We start from the raw sequence: 18526 nt of genomic DNA, 5'->3' as shown, positions 1-18526 counted from the left end.
AAGTCTTAGCTGGTGCTAGAAATGGTGACAAAAAACAGTCTTTCTGAAGTGTAATCCATAAAATTGCAACAGTTCATGCAACAGTTCTTGATCAAAATACCATCAGGAACATCTCCCACAATGTGATTAAAATCCATAAAAGACAAAGGACAGACCGTTTCATGGGTCCTTGACAGTTCCTTTCACATACAAACATTTTGGCAAATACTGTACCTTTTATTTTTCTGATGTGATCAAACAAATGTATATACTGTACAAGAAAAAGTGTGCAAGATACCCTGTGATGATGAAACAATCTGAATCAATTTACCCTCTACATTTCAACCTGTTCACCCCTAATGCCCCATAAACAGGTCCACAATCACCATTGATTACAATGAAATGGGGCCAAACCACCGTGGTGAAAAGGTTGAGATTTCTGAATCCTTTGCTTCAATTTTGAAATTTCTCAAAATTTTCCTGGGTCATACTTTTTGTCATTGGTCACAGCAAAAACTTTCGGAGTCTATGACATATGAAATTGACTACCCGCATATTGAAACATGTTCATTTCCACAGATTTTTTCACGTTCAACATTAAAGAAAAAAACACAGTGAACTTTATCTATGAAAAAGATGGGATACCATACCATACCTATTACATGCCAATACAAAACATTCATACATAAACAACATCAACTTACCTTTAACATTCTAACTTCTCGCATGGCTATTTTCTTCACCATTTTGTCCTCTTCACTCTCCAGAAACTTTTTTATAGCCACTACTTGATTGGTTTCTTTATGTTTGCATTTTAACACCATCCCATAACTACCCTCCCCAACCAAACCCAAGTTCTCATATTTGTCCATCATGATACCCTTTTTAGACCCTGAAAAGGAAAAGACAAAAGCGCTGTAAGTGATGGTTCCAAAACTAACATCATTTAACATCATCGAAAATCCATAGCATCTGTGTATCTGGGCTATCCAGGAATTGCATCAGCCCAGAAGTTCAACAACACATTGCAAACATCTGTACGAGAATGTTGTTGAGTGTATCAGTGTTTTTGCCAAATTTTGCAACTCTCAGATTTGCTTACAGGTACATTCTGCTTATATCAACATAGAAACAAAATTCAATAGCAAGCAAACATGGGTGGAAATTTCCTGAAAAGAACTGTGGGAAAGTGATACAATGTCAACGATTCTCAAGCAATTACCCCTCTGGTAATCTGTCAGCTTACTCATCTGTTCAGCTCCAGACTACATAACTGGAGGTGATGTCAAATATTTGTCTTTGGGTTTGAGCAAACCACATCTTGCTGACAGCAACCAAGTAGATTACCCCATACAGCCCACAGTGGTTATTACTCCAACACTTTTTGATTAATGACTTGGCTAAATTCTTTGGTTCAGGGACCTACCAACGCAGAGCTACAGGTAATAAATAAATCTGCGATACGCTGACCCCACACGCTTCCTGACATCAAAAGTCCATGTTTCATTGTCACTACCTTGAACTTCTGACCAAAAATATCAAAACACAGTACCGATATGCTTTGGTAGAATCTTTCGTGAATATAAATCAAAATGGCTCTCTACAATTATTTCCTGTTCATTGGATTATTTCAAAATTTACATTTACCAGACTGATTAGTGTTCAGACAAGGTAAACAATACAGTAATCAACATCATTGCATTTTATCTTACAATTGCAATTGTGCACCAAATGATGTAATTTCTAGTTTTAGCTGTCCCATTGTGAATAAAACTGCGTACACGACATCCACTTCTACCGATTAGACCAGGAAGTGTATATTGTCTACAATTCAAAAAAATTTCAGAGCTGCTTCATTCACAAAATAGCAAAAAGATTTGATAATCACACAATTACAATACTAATTAAAAGTCAGCTTTACATGATGAAGTATAATTTCCCCTTTGATCTTGAAATATTCATATGCTACCTAATATGTCACCTGCAAATTCTAAAATTAATTGATGTAAATTTACTGAAATCTGGCCAGAACAAATCAAAGCTTTTCTTCAATTTTGTCCAAAGAGGCTTTAAAATATGGTGATTGTGTGGCGTAAATCATGATTTGGGGAAACGTTTCCTAAAAGATGGTGAAAATATTTCAAATGGGGATCCCATGGAACAACAACAACAACAATTGGGTAAGATGCCGGAATATGCAGTTCCTGGATAACATCGAATTCTGAACAATTCACTTTGACATCAACTTAAATATGTTTCACCAATATGTATGTCAGTCCGTAGACAGATATGATTGCAGATCTGCCTGTGGGGTTGACCCGAATGCCCTGAACACCCCCCAGACTTTTTCAAGGCTTGTCCTTCGCTCTTGCCATTACACGAAGATACATAAACCCAATATGGCTTTCAAACGAATAATAGCGAATTAGTTTTTTCACAATCAGTTTATCCGTAGTTTTCAAGGGATCTTTAAAATGTCAATTTGACAAGGGAAGAATGCACAAATTGATACGCCTTTCACAAACATACCACTGGTGGGATGGCAGACCAACTCAGCATGGTCGTTTATGTGCAAATACATTGTTGACAACCTGTGTTGGCACAATGGCCAGACGATAACTCAATAGGGTCGTTTAAAATTTTGGCCTACATTTGGCCCTGCGGCTCACTAAAAGATATCCTAGTCTATGCCTAGTAAAGTCATTGGCGGGAAAATATTCTTCGGCAAAAAAGAAACTGTTACTTCCAACAACAGATTGTTTCACCGGTCAATTAGTTATTTTCGTATTTGTTTTTAAATCTTGAATTTGTTTTTCACGCGGACAAAACAAGTTGTAGTAGCAACGTAGTGAAAGACATGCGACAATTACAAAACTGCTCTCCTATGGCGGTCAACTTACGTTTGAATAACTATAACTACAGGTATATTTGAGGCTTAACGGCAAGTCACAATTGACAAGCATCAGCGGTACGCATGCACCCATAATTATTCAACCTACAAATTTAAATTGTTTGGTTGTAAGATGCACACAGTCGACTACGAAAAGTTTAACATGAACAAATCATGTTCTCGCATCAAGCTATCGTTTCCCATTGACTCTATCTCTCGTAGGTTCATGTATTTACAAGTGATACTTACCCGACATTTGTTATGTTCTTTTGATCGTACAATTATATATAAAAATTGGCATGGTGCGTACAGTGTCGTGAGAGACGGACTGGCTGTGGTGGGAAATCCGCTTCCCCTGTAAATGTCGATATTTTTTGACCGGTACGCGGCGGTGAGCAATGGGGCACAGTAACTTTCGTGAGTCACGCGCCTGGCGTCTTTTACATCAACCGATGTCGTGTCTCTGACTTTCTATAAAACGACAATCGTTTGACGTCTTCCCTGCGCTAACAAAACAAACACAGCCGGTGATTGCCGACACTTAATGAACAACAGCCTTGATACACGTACGGTCGTAAAATCTTCGCCCCAGTGTCTTCCGCACGTAGCTAGTCGACAGTTACGTTCAGCGTTGCATAAGTGCAGAGTAACACATTCGGCGAGATCTGCTCTGTCTGCCTCAAGTATCCGTTTTGTAGGAAAGCAGTTACATTCCCTTGTCGTCAAATACCCGTAAATCTCTCAACTGGAGTAATATCTTGCACACGAAGTCCATGGAATAATCGAACACAAATCTTTCGCGATGGTCGCTTTGTACACTTCAAGACTGTGCTGGTTCCTTTGCATACATTACACATGACGTGTTGTATCCATAGGAAACTGGCGTCAATAGTGCCGTGCCAGCAGTTATCGACACCCCTGATACTCAATAATTTTATCAACAAATATTTACCAAAATAAAATTGTATTAAGAAAAATATGATGAACGAATGTTGTAATGTGAGATTAAGGTGGCGCAAAATACCAAAATATTGTGAATGTATAGTAAAATTGCCAAAGTATCCGAGAATTTGCAGGTGGTAGTAACACTTACAGTGGGGTGTCCGTGTTTGTGGTAAACTAGAACATCGATGTTTACTATTTGGCTGAACAGCCGGTGGCCGATTTTAGACACTGACTGCTCAGGCGTGTGTTTCAAAAGCGTAGCAAAATATTGTTTTTTCAATGTCCTGTTTCTCTATCAATATGCCACCTGTACTTCACATAGGTCAGTAATTGTAGTATCAGTTGTTTTAGGGCATACTGTAAAAAAAGTGGTATTAACAGACAAAAATTGTTACACGGAACTAGCACTTCCGTGTGCCGACGACTGTGGTGTACAGTGATACACCCACAACGACGCAGAACGTTAAGATTACAGGTGTTCTCGCATTGAGATCTCACTTTTGCGGCTTGTGCCCGCGCCCGTAGGCCTAGCTTGTCTAGACAGTAAAGTGTGAATTACTTTCTAATGACAGCGTTGTGAAAATACAGGAACGAGTTGAGGTTTGCTTCATGTCAACTCGCCTTTGACACAGGAAATTGAAATGTCGAACTCTGCAATGAGAGAGAAAAGACAATATTTTTAATCAATAAATCTTTTGATTGAGTTCAAGCCTTTCAAATTGGCAAAAGTCAAGTAACCTTTTCGTCAAACAGTATCGTATTTATTTTATTTTTGGCCGCATTTTGTAAACACTTGAGTACGCTATGAATGTTGAAGTGGAACTACCTATGTGCTGGCTGTTTACAAACATCCTCTTTTTCATCATATTGCTATCTTACTTTGAAACAAATAATTTTAATGAGGATATGAAAGAGAAAAAATTCAAACGCCCATTAAAAGCATTAAAAGTGTTCAGATGGACTAAAAAAATGTGTGTTACAAGGACACACTTTAAGGACAAAGCAAAGCCACATTGTTTTTGCAGCAACATTTTGAGGAAAAGTAAAAGTTTTGGCAAAATATTGTTTTGATAAGTAACTGCTTTAATTTACTGTAATGATATATAATGAAACCTGCAGACACTCAGTATACACAACAGTGTGTTAAGACCACATGACCATTTTGTCAAATATTAGATTTATAGTTTCATACCTGTCTTATCAATAGATGGTTGGTATAATTATCAGCATATTTGAAAATTCAAATTACTTCTATTGTCCTGTGATGATATATCTGGCAAATGCAAATTGCTTTGTGTTTCATTCTAGTTTCTAATGACACATACATGGCAAATTGTTACATTGTTGACTTCAGGACCCATGCTATGTTGCATAATGACAATGTAAACAATTTTATGGTGCAGTTAATGACAATGCAGTTTTCAATAGTCAAAGAGTCACCCATTCAATCAAATAGATATTTTAAAATGATAGCCCCCTGGGGCAAAATTTGTTCCTCCGGGTTTGTAATTTAAATAAATTTTACACACAACAAGGTCATATTCATTTCCAATGATTCATTGCAGGCTATACTGGCAGTTGCTTTTTTAGAATTGCAACAAATTTGATTATTATCTGGATGAGCATCTGAATCAGCCTTAAAGTGCTGCCATTTGACACTTTCAATTGTCATTGCTCCGAATGATGCAACCAACTAAGTTCTTGGCTATGATTTTAATTATGCTTCTTTATGGCCATCTTTTGACCTTAAAACCCTGAGATGATCAATTTCCTGACAAAGTTTAACTTCTCTGTAAAGTCTAGTGTATTTAATCCTTTGAGTACCAAAGCCAATTTTTGTCACCTTAATAAAATGTAACCCAGCCAAATTTTTTTATATATTTTTCCCCAAAAAAATTTGATCAAAACTGTAGCAATGTAAAACGATGTCCATTCAGTCAAAAATTATCAAAATAATTACAGAAAAAATCATGTAAATTAGTAAAATGTTGCACTATAATTTTAGAGGGAAAAAAATTACAGCACTCAAAGGGTTAAACAGTTTAATACAGGGTTTGTTGTCAAGAAACTGAAAGTACATTTGCATACTTAAAAGTCTCAACACTTTTGCTTTAATTATTTTAAACGGTTTGCTGTTTTAATTATTAATGCGTTTATCAATAAATTACTAGTAATTAGGATAGTCAATTAACTCCTTTGATAATGCATGGAATATAATTAATAAGTGTATTTTACTGTATTGATCAGTGTAATAAACAGCTGAGGCAAATTTACTTTTAACCGCCATTTTGAAAAATACAATCCCAAGCACACATCAGAACTACACAGAGGTTTTATTACATAATTGCTCCATAGACTACAGATTCTACTGCAGTGTTGGTAGGGATATATGATATAGTATTGTTGCATAAGGGTCAAGGTATTGTACATTGGTGGCCTTATTTAGGGATGGGGAGCATCCTGAAATATGATGTGATCATTCAAATTTACCAATGCATGTATATTTCTTGTAAAAGTTGGTTGCTGAACACAACAGCATGGCATAGCTTATAACCCATTCATCACCATGGTTTGAACCAATTCTATTGTTTTCGATGGTAGAGTTACACCTTTAGAGAGGGAAATGGGGTGAAAGGCTTAAGTTCTAAACTCGAATCATGAAAGGAAAATGAAAGACAGCGGCACTGAGACTAGAAATACTGTTGGTTTTCTTTTGTCCCCCTCACTAAGGAATTTTTTTCAAACTTTGAAATATCATTCCTTCTTATTCACTGCAATTTATTGAACATGATAATATCTGTTATAATGTGTGTAATGCATTGCTATGTATTGTATGTATGTATGTATGTATGTATCAATCAAAATATTACTTAAAAGATACAAATGACTTTCTACAAATCAACTTGTCTTGATAGTTTTGCAACTGGTGGGACATCTTTGGAGAAGGCAATAGAGGGCGCTCTTAATTCCAAAAAGTTCATTTGCTGAAAAAAAATTTTAAAGTATTTTTATACCTGATATCTTCTGTTCTGCTCACAAAGTATAACGTTGTGGTAATTGCAACAGAAAACTTCTGGTGAGCTACAGTCAAGAATCAGATTAACATTTTGGGTTTCCCTAAACTTTTCAGGGCAATTTAAATACTCAATGCCATGGGAATGAATCCCGATATTGAACTTGATGGCATTTGCAACTTTTGGGCATAGGAGGAACACAATGGAAGGTATCATAGCTTGATTTGTAATATTCCAAAACAGCCAATTACAAGTGTATATAGATATAAATAAAACCTTCTTGGATACGTGTTTAGCTGTTATTGCTGGGAAGCCACTTATTGATACATCGGGAAAATAATGTGCCTACTGTACCACCCCTCATATCATTTTGTGCCTATACCTAGTAATAGGTATTGTGGGTTTTATTTTAGGTAGAATGCACCTCGGGGACAGCTATTTGGACTCTCAAATTTTTATAATTCTTTTCTGATCTACCACTTGTGGGGGCTCATTTTAAAGCTCTTGGTGTAAGAACAATTTTGATTGTCTTAGTTTTTTTTGAAAATTGAAAATTTTATTTTTCCATAGAGTTAACACAGGGATGACGGCCATTTTGAATTTCTAATATCAGTAAATCTTTAGTAATTTGTTTCTCTAGTACCAAAATTTGCATGGTGACCCCATTTTATTTTTTTGATTTTGAAAGAGCATAGTTGAAAGATTCCTTGAGGAAAATGACAGCAAAAGTTCCAAGTCTTTATTTTTGGAGTTGCATACTACCTTAACTGAAAAGGTTTCCCGATTCTTATTTGGGGGGGGGGGGGGGGGGGGGTAACCAGGTTTTGTAATCTGATTTTTCAAGCAATATTATATCAGTAAGTGTAGAAAAAATATTGTGTCAAACAAATTATCCTGATTCATACAGATGTCTTTCTTTTTGTACTTTAGCACACCTCATAAATCATACAGTTTGAGCATTTTTCCTTTTCATATCATTTGTTTGATCATCATCCGGCCCATACCGTTTCTTTAAAAAAAATCATCATTCTCAAAAACCTAGGTAGCCAATTTACTTAAAAATGCTTTTGTAAAGATTAATAGTTTGCTTGAAAAACAGAGGGGTGGTCACCCCCACAAAATCGCCTTGCACAAAACTCTGTGTAATCTCTCAATAAATAATTACTGCTTTCTTGGTTTTAAAGAATGTGCCTCAGGGACAGATATTGAACTCTCAAACTTTTTCAATTCTCATCTCATCTGCATTTTGTGGGATTCACTTTGAAGCCCTTTGAGTAAGAAAAACTTTCATTGTCCTGGTCAAAAATTTTGGTTTTCTCTATATAGTTAACACAGGGATTGCAGCCATTTTGAATTTCAAATATCGGTAAATCATGGATACTTTGTTTCAAGAGTACAACAATTTGCACGGTGACCCCAAATTTTATTCTTGATTTTCAAAGTGAATGGTTGAAAGATTCCTTGTAAGACTTTGAGTGAAAGTTTAAGTCTTTTACTTTTTAGGTCCATACTACCTTAAAGGGCCACTAACTGTAACTTTTCCATGAGTTTTTTCACTGTGTTTGTTTTCTATAACAATTGCAAGTTCTTGTTCTAGGCCCTAAAGCATGTTGAAACACCAAACATTTATCTTATAAACAGTGTCTATATGTGTGGAGTACTCTTTTATTGTTTGTACTTAATTCTAGTCTGGACTAGGTTTAGACATGTATAGGCCGAGCTGACAATATGAATACTGGGGATATAAACATGCTTCAGGGAGCAGAAAAAGAAACCGTGGTTAACAATAAAAAATTAAGTTTTGAAGATAAAAAGCACTGAAGTTGAAGCTATTAGCCCTTAACCTTATGACCAAACACAATTTATGTAATATTAATTGTAGCAATCCAAGATGCATATGAAATGAAAAGACCCACACTGATTGGTTTTGGGGTGTATTTTATTTCGATCAAACCAAACCAACAAAAATACTTGAGTTAAAGCCATTACAATAACACAGCACTCTTGTAAAAACCAAGAAAAACCTCAAAAAATAACTGGCTGAGGCGATTTGAGTGAAAGCCCCATTTTGTACAAAGCCAAATCATACCACTAGAGGGCGCTGTAATGTGCCCAATTCCCAAACTGTGAGCTGTTGGGTAAAGTTCCTATACGCCACTCGTGTATTGAACAATCCAAGTATACGTTCTCCAAAATGTCGTTCATGGGCTTAATGGACGGAATGACACTCAGAAATAGAAGAAATGCATAATACTGTCATATACAAAATCAGAAATTACTATAATTGCATAGGTGCCAAAATATTTTGTAGATGGACGGAAGAAGAAAGCAACATTGTGCACATTTCCATTGTAACTATTATAGGCAGTGAGATATAAAATATATTTCTAATCAACTTTCATTTTATAATCGTTGGGTTCATCACCAGTTTTGTGTTTTCTCCTGTGTATTTCATATCTTTGGCCATCTTACAGCCAATACTGTTTTTACTAATATTGGCACTTGCTTCTCAAAAATCTCAAAATATTCCAACACGATGATCTGTAAGCTGCATGAGCTCAAAAAATACTCAGAATGAAATGCAAGTGAAGTTGTTTGTGAAACAATTCCACAAAGATCAAGGTAAAATGGTCCTGACAGTGGGACCTCGTAAACAAGAGTTAAAATGTACATTACTACCTGATTAACATATTCAAATGTGATGTAAAATATATGGTAGAGAGGCAAAAGAACAAGTATTACACAACTTAATGACTCATCAACTTGAAATTTGCAAACTCTTGAAAGGAAAAGAGGGCCAAATTATGAACCACTCTGTACATAGCAAACTTGGAGAAAGCAGTTTCTGACTTAAACAGGCTTGATTTTTTTTCAAATTTCTTCATGATATCCATGATCTCAGCAAACTGTGTTAACAATTTCAAATTCTACAAATGAGGAAAATATATTTCACAATACACTGATGTCAACCTATAGAAATTGCAAACTTTTGTATTTGGAAACCACAGCAACCAATGTAAAATTAATATTCGTGAGGTATGCAAATGATCAAAAAGTTTCAATAGTTCTGATTGGACAGGATAATTTATTCATAAATTTATGTATCATAAATTAATTCATTCGTTAATTTTCAGTGGAGCCCTATGGTAATTCTTCATCGAATTATTGATCTTATTTTCCTTGCTGCATCAACGCTCATGCTCTGAAAAGCCTTAGTCCTTTCACACCTAATTGTGTGTATGTAGATCAGCCCACATTGTTGAAAACAATCGACTGAACCAAGTGAAACAGAAAGAGGTACGAGGCAAAGAAAAAGTCAACATCACAAAGTTACACATCAGTGAGAAATATTTCAAGGAGTGAAAGATAGAAAAGATGGAAAGATTTATTGCAAATTATCATGATTGAAGCTGATTTTTTCAGTTTTGTATGATTTTTTTCATTGGAATATTGACTGCTTTAGAATCTCCTACAATTTATGTCATTTCTTGTACATAATTACCAGCAACAAGAAATTCAGCACTTGCATTCAATTCATTCAGAGTTGTAAATATCTTCTGTTCTTCTTGAAAAATTGTTCATTTCAAACAACTTTCCAGGACTATGTAATTTGAGAGCTTTGAAAGATTCATGTTTTCAGTAATACATAATACCACTGCTCAATTATATCGGCTGATTTCACAACTTTCTGTTGTCAATTACAAATGAACCCTTCCATGATATTTGTGTGTACCATTCAATGAAGCATCAATAGGGTTTTTTTTTTCAAACATGTGTAACATCCAAAATATCAACATGCATCAAAATTTGGTGCAAATTTGCTGTAGATACAGGGTGCCTTTTCTTCATTCTTACAATGGTGCGAAACATCTAAGTGTGTATTTTGTATATGTTCACCGTTGCTGGAGTTTGCCAAAGTTTCCATGCGTATGTCACCTTTCTTCTGTTCCGAACGAACAACACTGTCAACATATCTCTTGAAAATAGACTCCTGTGATATCAGCTAATTTGCAAATCTTGTTATCTCAGTGGATGATCAAGCCATTCAAATGGATGGGTTGGTTTGAAGTTAAGGCCTGAAAGAATTAGGTTAAAGATCAAGTTCTGACTATTTTTCCATCGAATGGATGACCTGTGTCAGCCTTATCATCCCTAGATACTCCCACTATCATGTAATTCACTTTGCTTGTCTACTCGATCGACAAGTTTACGATATTGGCAGCACTGGGGATGAGAAAGCTAGCTACTTGAATATTTTTCCTTTTGTTAAAATCATCAAAACACAACCGATGTGTTCCCATGGAAACTTTGGCAGACTCATTTTAGTTGTTTTTTTTTATGAATTAGGCATATTCCGGATCAATACAATAGGAGGGGTGTCCGCGATAGAGTCCATGATCACGCAAGACTTTCTCCTTCTGGCTGTGATCTTTCATCAGAAGGTTTTTGACCTTGTTGCCGTCTTCGTCCTCCATTCGTTTAATTATCTCATTGTGCCATGTACGCTCTCTCAGCAACCGTGCTATCTCCCTGGAAGATTAGAGACGTACAGAGATGTATGTACTCGGAGTTGGATTTGAACAAGTGTTCTGAAAGTTATGGGCGGCGCCAGGCAGTAACTGGCACCCACCCGCAAGGAAATGGTATGACCCAGAAATCCCACTGAGCATATATTCTGTATTTCTGAGTTTTGTCTTGAGTTTTGATAACCAGGTTGTTCTTATGGCAAAAAAGGGTAAAATATAAATATTATAGGGTATTATCAAATTCTTGTTACAAAACACAATACTAAAATGAATGCGTCCTCAAGCTCTAAGGTTACTGGACATTCATGGTGCAATTTTCAGGGGGAGAGGGGAAAATGAAAAAAAAAAATTAAAAAAAAAATTTAGTATTGTGCCATTTTAGGGGATTTAGCATAAGTATGGGGTCCATTGAACACGCCATGATCTCGGAGCAATTTTTCCTTGGCACGGTGGTCGCGAAGAACGTCTTGCAAGACTTCGTTCTTTTTGGCTTTGTTCATTTTGCCGACGCGTTCATCACGCCAGGTGTGTTCCTGCATCAGGCGCTGTGCCTTTATCCTGACAATGAGTTGAGCCATGCAAAGAAACAAGAACACCTTGATTCAGTACATCCCTGGCAAGGCCAGAGATTATTACGAGCAAGAATGGTGAAAAAAAAAACTACATTTGAGACTAAAGCAGGACTAATCTATACATATATTGATCTAAAACTACCTTTTCTTGAATTTTATTAAAATCAACATTAGCTTTAAGCCAATAAAATGCCAATTGTTGCTGAGATGTTGTGAGATTATTCTCGAATCAGTCAAATTAAATATCCTTGAGATGTCGTGAGGAACAGTTCTCAACAGACTTGATGCCCGGATACCGATGAATTTATAAAAGGAGGAAGTGGTATCTTGAGACACTTCCAAGTTAAAAGTTATTTTTATTTGTTTTTTTTTATTTGGTTTGTTTGGTTCTGCCTTTCAACGTCTACATTTGTCTTGGTCGGTCTTCGACATTTCCTAAAAGCTTGGTTGAGTTGTCGATCTACAATTTGATCTTGCGTGTTCTATGTCCTTGTTGGTAAAAATGGACTCCCTCTAACCTAAGGAGAGGAATGACAGACAAGAGGCAGGGAACAGCATGACTTATGAAATGACCGGGGTAGTGTGAGGGTGAAAAAGTGTGGGCGAAAATGATGTATCGCAATCAAAATTTGAAATAGAATACCATGGAGTAGTTTCAGTTTCTTTCTTGATCCAAAAAAATATTCTTTAATCAGAGGTACAATGTCCATGTAAATGTTGCATATTTATTGGCAAATCCAGCTTGTTCATTTCAAATTGTAAATTTCAAATGATAGGACACACTAAACTCTATCAGAATGTTGTGTCAAGTTCAATGCCAGAGGACGAGCATGTGTTCTACAATTAGTCTTCAGTTGAAAGTTCAATTTTTATTCCGAGTTCTCACACTTCAAACCCACTTTGATATCAATTTGCCAAAAAGATCATATTAACGTACAGAAAGTTTTTCAAGTGCTTGTGATTTAAATATTATCAACAAAAAATTATAATCAAGTCAATTTAGCAATTAGTCAATTTAACAGAAGCACAGATTATGTCTAACACCATTAAACTATGATAACAAGACACAACATTTTTGAAAAAATTTAAAAATAAATTTGGTGCTACAGATTTTGGCCACCTTTCCCGACTACTAACACAAACACAACACCTTACCTCTTCACATTATACTAGGGATGGAAAACGTGAAATTTTATAATCTTTATGCAACATGTGTGAAATTAAGATATATGGTGCATGATAATTACATATAAATTACAATGTTGAAAGCTGAGTGATGAAAATATGCAAATGGTGCCGTTGTGCAGGGTTTCTCACAAAACAGATGAGCACAAGGTTGCAAAAGCATTACCTTTAACAGCCTTTTTTGGATAAAAAATGCAATATTACAGGTGAGGTAAGCAGAGGCAGTGACTATTCACACTCGACGTAAAACCTTTAGTTTGTGAAATCTTCAACAAAATTATTTTTTAAAATTTACACTACCTTTCTCGATTATGGACAGATTTCTTCATGTCACCCTTGTTGCGAGTACGTAGATGTTGTTCGAGTTCCTTCCTCCTTGCTTCTTCCTGCTCTCGTCGTTCACGCTCTTCTTTTGCCGCCAGTTCAGCCAGGCGTGCCTCTTCTTGAGCCTGGAAGAATGGAAACACCACATCGGTAAAGCCAGATTTATTTACAACAGTCAAAAAAAAATAACCTACTTGTACTTAGCTAGGTCAAATTTGATGTACCGGTAATTCAAATTCTCATTAAAATTTTCACTTTCTTTCAAAATTCATGTGGCTTTTGTCACCATTGAAGATGCAGCTATTCCTTCTCTGTCAAAAGTTTGGTCCCTGTTTATCAAAGACAGTGTACTAAGAGAAACTGGGCGATGACAGAGGTTGAATTCATCACTACGTATGAAGATGACACTTTTGTCAGAGATGGAAATTGAAATAAACTGTGCAAATTTAAAATCAAACTGCAAGTGAAAAGAACATTATTTATGTTCAAGAGTGATGCAAGAGTGTACCATAGTTCAAAAAAGCAAAATCATATAAACATTAATAAATAGTGACAAATGGAGCACTTTCAAATTATATCATGATTTGATCAAGATTAAAAACTAGGACCTACGCCCTTATTTTGAAATCAAATGTAGTTTTGAGTTCAAAACAAACAAGGGTTATATTCTGGATCAGTGATAACTAAATCATAAAACATACTCTTTTGACTGAAACAGGCACACATAATAGGAGAAAATCAATACAACAGCTGAAATATTGAATGCATTATTCCTATGACTGGTATTGAGTAACAGACAATTCACATCAATGTACACTGACATGTATGTTATCTATATGGTAGGATGCACCTACGGGACACATATTCAGACTGTCAACATATCACAATACTTTTCCTTTGGGAAAGTTTGAGCCAAGAGTTAAACAAGCTTTCAGTTTTGAGGATTGTACTATCTTTTGAAAATTCCAACATTTTTGCAGTATAACTTTTGAAAGATCGGGAACGTTGGAATCAAACAAACAGCCACACAAACATGCAGTCAAATCTACGGCACACCTAATAAAGTTGTAGACTGCCTAATTTCCTTTCCAGAGAAATTTTTTCATTAATTGATGAGATTTCTAAACCTCAAACAGAATAATTCTATTGATTAAGAATATTAAACATGCAAACAGCTATACCTACAAAAAACTATTAACATTTGAATAGCCCAAAAATGATACCAGTGCTGGTGATCACGCAAGCTATGATTAAATACAATGCTTCTATGATACAACAATCTCCTTATCCCATTTGCAGAAAGTTAAAGAGTTCAACTGAAACCATTTATGGGAGATACGGAAACACTGTAGGTACAGTTGTTTTGTGCTGTCAAGTTCATGTTTTCTAAGGTTACTGACATCTTCAAAATTGCCATGTATGGGCTGTGAAGCACAAATTATAGTAATGAAAGCTTTTTAGGTAGAATGCGCCTTGGGGACAGTTATTTGGACACCCAAACTTTTAGAATTCTTTTCTTATCTAGTACCACTTGTGGAATTGTCACCGTCTTAGTTTATTGAAAATCAAGAATTTTATTTTTTGCTATAGAGTTAACACAGCGGATGGCAGCCATTTTGAATTTCAAATATTGGTAATGTCAGGTAATACTAAAATTTGCATGATGACCCCTGATTTTTATTGTTGATTTGGTTTATGAATATGGCTTAAAAGTTTTCCTGAGGAAAATTTGAGCAAAAAAGTAAGTCTTTCACTTTCAAAGTGCATACTACCTTAACCCTTTCAGCGCTGTAATTTTTCCCGCCAAAAATTTTGGTGCAACATTTTACCAATTTCTTGAACTTTTATGCAATTTTTTATATAATTTTAGACTAAACGGACATAACATTTCATTGGCTACAGATTTTTATAAAAACTTTAGCCAAAATTAGGAAAATATTGACTGGTTTTCATATGATGAAGGCGACAGACTTTGACTTTGGCACTAAAAGGGTTAACAGCCGAGTTCCTTCTATATCACACTACCTTGTTAGAGAAGTCTAAAGTCAATAAAGACAAATTATGTTCATTTCAGACATAGCTACTTTATCGAGCAAATATTTTCGACAGTCGAACAACACTCAGCCCTGCACTTTGCTGAGCTTTTGCAAATATTGACACAGGGACTATGTCAACTTCATTTTCCATTTCTGAGCAACACTGTTAGAGTTATTGCTGTGGATGTACTAGAATTTAATTTGAATTTTTACATTTTCATCGATGTTAATGAATTTTACCTTCTCTCAACTACTTTTTGGTTTAACTCAATTGTTTGTGAAAGATTCTAAATTTCCAAATTCCAAAGACAGGGTGGGAAGCGTACAAGTTGAGCATGCGTCTTACTTATGTTGATTTTTTTTAAGCTGTTGTAGAATCAAAATTAGCTCAACTGCTGATTATTTATTTATTCATTTATTTATTTGTTTGTAAAATGCACCTCAAGACAAGCTAATGATAGCCATGACGACAATTAGTCAAACGATGTTGCAGAGGTACTTGAGAAGAATATGTGATGTTCCTAATGGTGGAACAGAGGACATTGACAATTCGCCAAATGCAATGTCCCTGTTAGTTGGCAGTGAGTATGTGTCAATCAATGGTTTACTTGTTCAGTCTCTCTAGTAATTCAAGACAAATGATAAATTTAATTAGTTTGTTAACTTTAAGCAGCCTTTGCACACATATATGTGGATGGGTATGTGTGTGAGCGAGGCATTGAGTCACATAAGTTTCCTGTATTTGGAAATTATCAAGAATTAAAAACTTATTTGAATCATGGAGGCAGGAATGTTTGATTAAAATGTATCAAAAGGTCATTCCCATTAATAAGTTGCCAAAGTGAAATGAAAAAAGATGTTAAATGACTTATTCTTGTGTATTTTGTTCATTTCCTCTGAAGTTATATGATGTTTATGTTCACTAGTACTGTTAGAAGTGTTTATTTGGCTTCCTTTGAACCAAATGAAGGTATTGTGTTGCGGGATTACCGGTCACTTGAAATATTCAGCCATGCTTGGCTGGTTTTCAATGTGTTGCGGATAAGTAGATTGTTACGTGCAAAGCTTTCACCTCATTGAAAATGGAATTGCTGTCAAAGTTAAAGACTTCGTACATTTTGATGGAGAGAGAGAGAGAGAGAGAGAGAGGGAGAGAGAGAGAGAGAGAGAGAGAGAGAGGGAGAGTGGGGGACGTTTTATATGCATGTCTGTCAACACAGAGAGGAATCAACAGGTGTCTTGACCTCCAGGACAGAGATGTAACAACATCACAAAAAGTATACGTTCTGATTCAAGGGTGATATGATGAAAGTAAACAACTTCTCTCAAGACAGATGGAAACCCCTGACAGCACTGAACCGGTGGTAGATTTGATCGTCCAGCTCAAACCTAGTACAACCTCATCTAATATCTAATACCAATGAATGCCGACTTAAAATCCTGACAAGTTTACTCTGGGAAACCAGACTGACAACAGTAGCATTTTCTCACTTTCATAGCGTCGTAGTTAAGATCTCGGTTCTATGACAATTTTTAAAAATTCAAAGTCCAGTTTTTGCACCACTTCAGTGTCAATCTTGTCCTGCAGGGAGGCTGGTTTCCTTAGCAATAAATGGGAAGTGTTCAAATTAAAAATTCATAACCGTGGTGGCGTACATAAAAAAAACACGAACATTGCAAGGAAAAAAAAAGAGTGTGGCGAAATAACACTATATTTAAAATCATTGGTGAATTCAGAAAAAGAGAAAAATTATATACGATATTATTGTAGGTCCATTTTTGTTTGACCAAGAATAGTAGCGGATGGATTGACCCCTTCGGTCGATGTCATCAAAACAACACTTGCCGGCACGCGTTCAATTGTGAAAAAAACACAGTCATTAATGGGGAAAATTGCCACTTCAAGTAATTTGTCACGGAGTAAATATCGCGTTATTGGGGTCACCATGGGAACTATAGAAATGACGAGCATGATTAATTCCAATGGTTAATTTGACGACAGCCCTGGCTGACGTTGCGTTGAACTATGAGGATTTTGACACCTGTTGTGCCAAGCATTAACCCGTCAAATAGCTGATATAAAGGAAGAAAATGACAAGGGGAATTAAGTGTAACACAATCATTACTTTGTATTTTCGATACGCTTTTACTTGTATCGTTTTTATGTCAAGCGAACAGCCAATGTTGACATGCAGGACCAAGTAATAACCAATAAAAGCAGAGTTGGTGATATGACTGCGCGCTACGCCGATGCACACGTACACTGGACTGGGTAAACCAAGTTGCTAACTTACTTGTGCCTCCTGTAACCTCGCGAGTGCCACTTGCCTACGGTCGATTATCCTCTGTTTTCGCCTGGCTTCCCAGTGGTATGCACTTTGACTCATCTTCGTATACTTTAGAAGGTTTCCTGAAACGAGATTAGGTTTGAAAAACCGAAAACTGTGTTGAACAACACAAACTGCACGCTTTCGTTCGGGTCCGCTGTGTGGCTGAAACGCCGACTAGCTGATAGTGACACTATGGCAACAACCTTGTAATAATGACGCATGCGCATGGTGACCAGTTGCTACAACAACCGATGAGGGCGCCCAGTACTAGGCATTACTGTAGAAAGGTATATGCCCCTTATCACCGTTACTGTATATCATGGCAGCAGAAGTGCTAGCCGAAAATATTCGTAAAGATGACAGCATATCAGGATTCATACTACCAGACAAACAAGAGGAAAAAATTAAGAGTTTTGCAGATGATACGACTCTTTACTTGAGAAATTTGAAAAGCATTACTCAGTCATTGAAAATGTTTAACAATATGAAAAAGCAACAGGTGCAAAGCTGAACAAAAAGAAATCCAAAGGTTTATGGGCTGGGAGTTTTAAAAACCGCACTGATTCAGTGGAAGGGATCGATTTCTCAAACAAGGTTTTACAGATCTTGGGAGTTGGGTTTGGAAACAGTAACACATCTAGAGAAAACTGGAAAACAGTGATGGAAAAATTTACGAATTGCCTTAAGATCTGGAATACTAGAAATCTGTCGTTTAAAGGCAGAGC

The 18526-nt window shown here is 36.1% G+C and overlaps 2 protein-coding genes across 5 annotated transcripts in view; both read right to left on the bottom strand.

Annotated features, from left to right (window-relative positions):
- The window catches only part of LOC139122860 (cyclin-dependent kinase-like 2), a 38158-nt gene extending 34408 nt beyond the window's left edge, over positions 1–3750 (bottom strand). The window contains exons 1-2 of one of the 2 annotated variants that reach the window (XM_070688676.1): positions 3119–3750; positions 684–871 (exon numbers count right to left, since the gene is read on the bottom strand). In XM_070688676.1, coding sequence (XP_070544777.1) covers positions 684–871; positions 3119–3125 — 195 coding nt within the window. In that variant the 5' untranslated portion in view covers positions 3126–3750. The remainder of the gene's footprint in view (positions 1–683; positions 872–3118) is intronic. The other variant, XM_070688677.1, reaches the window with a different exon arrangement.
- A 4999-nt stretch (positions 3751–8749) lies between these two features.
- On the bottom strand, positions 8750–18012 carry LOC139122859 (coiled-coil domain-containing protein 200-like). Of its 3 annotated transcripts, none has more exons than XM_070688673.1 (3): positions 17766–18012; positions 13412–13560; positions 8750–11358 (listed from the first exon to the last, which is right to left on the bottom strand). In XM_070688673.1, exons 1-3 carry the CDS (start codon positions 17856–17858, stop codon positions 11172–11174), a joined length of 429 nt encoding a protein of 142 aa, XP_070544774.1. In that variant the 5' UTR covers positions 17859–18012; the 3' UTR covers positions 8750–11171. The 3 variants fall into 3 exon arrangements, with proteins under 3 accessions (XP_070544774.1, XP_070544775.1, XP_070544773.1); XM_070688674.1 differs by having other exon boundaries at positions 8750–12444; positions 17766–17992; XM_070688672.1 differs by having other exon boundaries at positions 8750–11912; positions 17766–17992.
- Positions 18013–18526: the final 514 nt, after the last annotated feature.

The sequence above is a fragment of the Ptychodera flava genome, chromosome 22, assembly GCF_041260155.1.
Source record: "Ptychodera flava strain L36383 chromosome 22, AS_Pfla_20210202, whole genome shotgun sequence".
Classification (NCBI taxonomy): Eukaryota; Metazoa; Hemichordata; class Enteropneusta; family Ptychoderidae; genus Ptychodera; species Ptychodera flava.
This window is presented reverse-complemented; position numbering and strand designations above follow the sequence as displayed.